A 6,880-nucleotide genomic window follows, 5' to 3' on the forward strand; every position below is an offset into this window, starting at 1 on the left:
GAAATAAATTTCACTTGTCTGAATTTTTTTATGTACAGATATGCATCTTTTAATGGTTTAAAATAAAAAAATAAAATAAGAAAAATCTAGTTATTTCCATGCAGTGTCCAGAAAGAGGTGTTGTTCAGCTTGTAGGGCAACACAACTGCTTCCACCCACCTCCATCATCATCATCATATGAAATAACTTTTTGTCACAACAAAAAATAGTGGCTGGTAAAATATTTGAGTGGCTGGTAAAAAATATTTAATTTCCACCCCTGGATGTGTGTACAAAATAATCAAAATAGATGATAAAAAAAGACGTGAAGTATTATTAATAGATATTATTCTTTTTTAGAAACTGCAACAGTTAGAATGGTCCTCCTGGGAAAAACTGGAGCTGGGAAAAGCAGCCTGGCCAACACCATACTTGGAGAGCAGAAGTTTACGGTCAACCATTCGATCAACTCTGAAACAAGAGAATGTCAAGCCATGACCAAGTCTGTTGGTGGAAGAAATCTAACTGTCATCGATACTCCTGGTTTCTTTGACACCGACAGGCCGGAGGAGGAGCTGAAGCGTGAGATAGTGAGGTGTATCACAGAGTGCGCTCCTGGGCCTCATGCCTTTCTCATCGTTCTCAAAATAGAAAAATTCACAGAGCATGAACAGGCTGTCATCGAGAAGATCTGTACGTATTTCTCCAACGATATCCTGAAGCATGCTGTGATAGTTTTCACTCATGGTGACCAACTTTCTGCTGAGATGAACGTCAAAGAGTTTGTTAGTCAGAATAAGCTTGTGAGTGAACTGGTGAAGAAGTGTGGCGAGCGCTGCCACATCATCGATAATAAATACTGGAACAATAACCCAAGGGATGATTACAGGAGCAACCAGTTCCAGTTGAAGAGTCTGCTTCAAACCGTAGACACGATGGTGGCGGCAAACAATGGAAGCTGCTACACTAACGAGATGCTGCAAGCAGTGGAAGAAGAAATAGAACAAGAGGAGGAGAACATTAGACTGCTGTCAGGACACCTGTCAGAAGCAGAGATCAGAGAGCAGGCTAAAGTCAGTGTTTTTGAGAGCCTCTTGATTAGATTTGTAGGGATTGGAACAGGTGTATTGTTGGGAGCTATTTTTGGTGTGGTAGTTATGGTTGGAGCTGTCATTAATGTGATGAAATCCGAGAAGCCAATACAGCTACAGAAAGCCGCAGCCGCATCAGTAGTGGCTGTAGCAGGGAATACCATTGGAGTAATCGGTGGAGCAGCAGTGGGAGGAGCCGCAGGAGTAGCAGGAGTAGCACTAATCACAGTTCCAGGGGCATTTGCTGCAACAGGAGCAGTCAGAGGTGCTTTAATTGGAAATGATGAAGCTGAGGGAGCAAAGACACCAAAGGAAGCAGCACAGAAGACATTACAAGCAGTGAAAAATGAAGCCCAGATTTACCTAAATAAAGCTAATAAGGCTTGGAACAACCTGGTGCAGCCAGAGTCCAAAACATCTGATGGAGAGGAGGAGAAATCTTTGTTGAAGAGTGACAATAAAGTTGTCTAAAACCTCCTTCTATCTGTTGAGCTGAGTAATTGTTAAAGAGGTAACAATAAAATGTGATGCTAAAGGGAATTTATGGCCATTTTGAAATGGGTTTCACTTTAAAGGTCATAAAGAATGAATAACTTATTGGTTGTGGGTAGCTCTTTGAACATCCTCAATGTGGAGAAACAGCATTTATGTTTGACTGCATTACTCCAAACACAGCCAAGATGAGTGTACTGACAAGTGCATTGCTGCCATCCTAAAAAAGCTCCAATCTAAAAAGAAAAGTTGTATCCTCATTATACACAACTTTACTTTTAGCAGTGCATCATTGTTTACATAGAATTCTGTTTCTTTTTGCAAATAATAAATAGAATTGATATCTAAAAGTGGAAATAGTAGCAGAAGCAGCCAGCTGTAGCACTTGTGAGTGAATTTCAACAATTCAACAATTCAAAATATTTCTGTTAAAATAACTGCAAGGTAAAATTAAGAGGAATGTTGAGGTTTTAATAACAGTGTTGGGCATGAACTACAAAAGTCTGAATATTGAAGTTGTTTTAAGACCAGCTGGGGCCAGCTGGACAAGCCATTGTTAGCTCTTCAATACGGTCCGAGCAAACCCACGTCCAAAATCAATTCATCAAATCGTTCAAAATGTCATAGTGGTTTGAGCAGAAGTTATTGTTAAAATTATTACACCATTGTTAACTTTGCATTAAGTGGTTGTTTTGGCATAAATATTCCAATATTTAAGACAGAAATGGTCTTGGCTGCTTTCAGACTAACTGTGACCTAGTCAGTCCTGTTGGATGTAAACTCTATTTCTCCAAACTGAGGTTGTTCGAAGCACTATTGTACCTGGTAAGATCTTTATTGATTACAACTTTTCCACAGAACCCCACTTCAGATTAGCTGGAATATCCCTACAAACCTGTCCCATCACATCAGGTTACATCAGGTTACATTTTCTGTACTGCTTCCTGTTGTCAAGTTTAATCTGAATGTAACACTCAATGTGAAAATTCTGGCCATAATTCTGGTGGTCAGACACTTTGAAGAAGAAATAAACAAAATTCCTAAAAGTAAAACTGTTGTTTGAACTCTGACTTAAATTACATATAAATGCTGTATTAGAATGTTAAAACCTCTCGTTATAGCTGAGAGGCTGAAGGGCAAAATATCACAGTAGTATTACCACTTTCAAAGCATCACTACAAAGGATGAGATGCAACCAGCAGAAGAAATATTAACTTGTGTTACACCTTTGTACAATATGCAGATCTGTTTTTCTCTGAAATATTTAATTATTCAAACAGATTTCAGAGCAGGTTATGAACAATTAATACCTTAAATGTTGCAAATAGCCTTTTAAACAACTTTAGTTTGGAGAAGTAAAGTTTATTTCCGACAGGAATAATGAGCTAATGGCGCCTCAGAATGTGGCCAAGATCAAAGTCAATTTCTTGAAGTGCCCCAGACTGCACTGGAAGTGCTACAGCTAGCTGCTGCTGCTGCTGCTATTTGTGCTTGCAAACAACCATACAATTCTGCATAATATGAAATCGATAAAAGTGAAAAGGTTTGTGAAATAGTGTTAGCATAAACTGCTTGTAAATTTTGGAGATTGGAGCTGTTTTAAAATGACAACAATCCACTTCAGTCTCGGGTCTTATATTTTTTCAAAGAGTTTCGAGTCATCATTGTAACAATTTTGAGGTTAATTTTTAGATTAGGACCAAAGTTGCCGACCGCAGAGGTAGGACACAAATCAAGTAAAAGTTTGACTTTTACAGCAACATGAGGGACTGATAGTTTTTGAGTAACCTAACGTCTGCAAGAGTGTAATTCTGTCATTACACATACTGTATCCCTGCATTTCCACTGCTGTGTCCATTGTGTATAATGAATAATGTTTGCATGGTCGAGTTTTTCATCTCTGGATTAAAGTGCTGTAATTAACAAAGCTACTGAGCTCATCAGTGTTTGTCTTCAGAACAACAGGGACAATAGAGCTGGAGGTTGATGACATTGTTGCAGTGGATCCCAACAAGCTCTAGATGGAACTACTGACCAGTATGAGAGATTTTTGAACACCTACTCTACTTCTCTCTCTTACTTACTTGAATATTTTCAAGTGTTCTGAATAACATTTTGTGCAGACTCATATTTTTGGCCAACTGCAGCTCACTAATGAAAATAAGAATTTTATTCAGCACTTAAATACTTAAAAAAAGCTCTATGCTACTAATTAAACAATGCTACTAAATAAATCAAATAATACCTGAGTGTGTTCAACTATGATTTTGGAAACTTACATTTTGTACATTGTAGATTTAACAAGTATGCTCTAGACAACAGAGAAAACATAAATTCAACCTGGAGAGACTCACGACAAAGAGAAGCTGCAATTAAATGGTTTTATTTGACATGAATGACATAAGATATTTGGCGCTCGGACCTCGGCGGAAGACGCAAGTGTCAACAATAGCAATGTGCTTCGAGGAGAAGCTCAGGTTGAGCATTAGAGGAGTCTTCCCCGGGCCGGACACTGGTGGTGGAGGTCGAAGAGGGGAAGGAAGCTTGAGGGAGCTGGGAAACTGGGGGTGGAGAAGGGGTGGATGTCAAGTTATTTCTCCACAGGATCCAGGTAACTTGAAAACCCAAGGACAAACAGACGCAAGTCTTGACTCAGCTTGAAACTTTTTATTTATTTTTATCTTCTTTGAAGCGACAGGTCAAAAACCTTTGAAGATCGAAACAAAAAATTAAACAATTTCATTTCTAATTTAAAGTTAAATAATATTCACTTTTAATTCACTTTAAGTCTTTTACATTTTTAACTATTTTGTACTGTGTACTTGCATCATTGTAACTGTAAATATTGTATATTCTAAACAATGTATTTTAAGTGCTTTTAAACATCCTAAATCATTTAAATAATCTAATCAATGTACATTTTTAAAGCATAATTATCTTTACATTTTTCACATAATTAAATTACTTTTAATCAATGAATTGCTTTTAAATCTCAGTCATCCCCAAACATACACCAACCAATATATTTCATCTTTTAATTTACTCAGTATAAAGGCTTGACATGGTCAATCTAAGCCCACAAATGTTCAATTTCATCATTACAGACAACTTTTTAAACTATTTTAAACACATGATTTAGGAAAATATTCAACCAAAATTCATTCTAGAAAAGGGATAAATTACTATTAGTATTTAACATTGATAAAGTCATCTTTAATTTATCTTTTAATGAACAACAAACTTGAGATATTTTAACTACTTCAACAACAATCCTATAGTGTCACTTCAATGATCTACACTGTTTGCTTTGACAACATGATTGACCAGCTTTCCTCCTTAAATTCACTTTAATTAAACCAAATTTTGGTATCTTAGCTTAACTATAACCTAAACTTATACATACTTACTTTACTACTCACTTAACTATGTCTTTTAACATTCTTTTTTAACAGATTTGACTCACCAGTGGCCTGTCTGTGTCCATTCTATCCTGCTGGTTGTTTGTTTGACTCCACACCTGTGTCATTAGTACAGGTGGAGGTGGAGCATTTACCTGGCCTTGTCTAGATTTAGCACCATCTGGTGGTCACATTGAAAATGGGTCAAGTTGAGAGAAAGAGAGATGGAGATATGACAGATTAGAGAAAGGAGAGAGGAAAGAAATGACTGGTAGTGGCACTGGGTCTCCAGTTAACTTAACAGTGGAGGTGGGCTGAAGTTCGGCCGGCGAACGGATGGGGCCATGATGGAAGTTCTTTTGAATGAAGGCTTGCTCGCTGATTGGATACGCTGAAGGCGCGGTCGGATGCTGATAGGCTGGAGTGGAGGTGCTCGACACAGCGATTAGATGCAGGTGAGGCTGAAGCAGGTCTTCCAGTCTGAATTTACGCCTAGGCTTCATAATAAACAATTTTCCATTTTCCACATCCTGAATTTTACAAGCAGTGGTAAATATAGTGGTTTACTCACTCTAAATCAAGCTCACCTGTAAATTATTTTTGACTACATTACTAGTCCATCGACTTGAGATTATTTTTGCAGCTGTAATGAAAACAACGTTTTATCTTCTTTTTTGTTCAGACAAAATATTGTGCTAATAACTTTGTGTGAAAAATAAATGTATATTCTGACGTGATCAGGCTCTCTAAAAATTTGCATTACAGCATAAAGCTTCACACAATGAGCACATTTACTGTTTGCCTTTTTTATGCATACACAATAGTGCATCGTGTGCACCATATAGGTCCAATATTTCCATCTTTCTTAAGGTAAAACAAATGTGAAAACAATTTGCACTTTGTTTGGTTGAACTTCAACATCCTTTTTATTAATGCTGACCAAAATTTCACAGCTGAACTCTCAAACAAATGTTAATCTACTCAGCTTTGCCATAAAATTGGCTTATGCTTTACAGACATTGCTCCATGTCCCAACTTGCTTTGTAGTTGACCACCAAATTGCAACTAACACATGACTCACCAAGAGCCCAGCAACACACTGCTCTCACAGTGTCAGTTTGTGTGTACAAAGTATTTTTTACACTTAGTTTACAGTTTGTAGGCTTTGCTGTTTCAAATCAGAAACCTCCTTGGAACATACATACACACAGGACAGCATTATATAACCACTGCTGGCCTTAGGTGGAGTTAATGTAATTATTCAATGAACATTAGGTTCAGAAAACAACTCAGCTGCTGTAGTAACCATATCAGGCCTGTGTGTGGTGCTGTAATGCTGCTCTATAAGTACACCATGACCAGGAAGAAGACATGGAGCACATATGGGGAAAATTGTGGAAAATGAGAATAGTTTCAAAAGATCAGCACTTGTGTATAAACAGTTTACTCTGATATGCTTTGAACATTATGAGGAAAACCCATTTCTCCAGCTGTCCCTTGGTGGATATTGTGCCTGAAATATCTCCTTGTATTTTATGTGACAATAGCAGTTTAATGTGACACAAATAAGAAGTTCCACTTTGCTGTCAGTCCACAAAAAAAAAAAAAAAAAAGAAATTTGTATTTGCCATTTGTCTTTTTCTTCTTCTACCATAAACTGTACAGCATGATACAGTTCTTATGTAACACTTTCTGTTCAACTGATGGATTATGGATGCTAGTCCACTAGACTCAAAGCTCAAATTAAAAATATCAAACAACTAACGCACAAAATATACAGAGGTAGCCTTCTGAAGCATAAAAAAACATCTATGCAAATGTATTCTTAATTGCTTTGCTTAACAGCAAACAGCTTCACAACATCAGTGACTTAAAATTCAGACTCTGCCATGTCCATCTGCTGTCAACTACTTTTTCACA

General features: G+C 37.3%; 1 protein-coding gene across 1 annotated transcript in view; it reads left to right on the plus strand.

The window, feature by feature from the left end:
* The window catches only part of LOC108248854 (GTPase IMAP family member 7-like), a 7,488-nt gene extending 2,490 nt beyond the window's left edge, over positions 1 to 4,998 (plus strand). The window contains exon 2 of the mRNA XM_017437876.3: positions 340 to 4,998. Coding sequence (XP_017293365.1) covers positions 340 to 1,541 — 1,202 coding nt within the window. The 3' untranslated portion in view covers positions 1,542 to 4,998. The remainder of the gene's footprint in view (positions 1 to 339) is intronic.
* The last annotated feature ends 1,882 nt before the right edge of the window (positions 4,999 to 6,880 follow it).

The sequence above is a fragment of the Kryptolebias marmoratus genome, linkage group LG7 (assembly GCF_001649575.2).
Source record: "Kryptolebias marmoratus isolate JLee-2015 linkage group LG7, ASM164957v2, whole genome shotgun sequence".
Taxonomy (NCBI): Eukaryota; Metazoa; Chordata; class Actinopteri; order Cyprinodontiformes; family Rivulidae; genus Kryptolebias; species Kryptolebias marmoratus.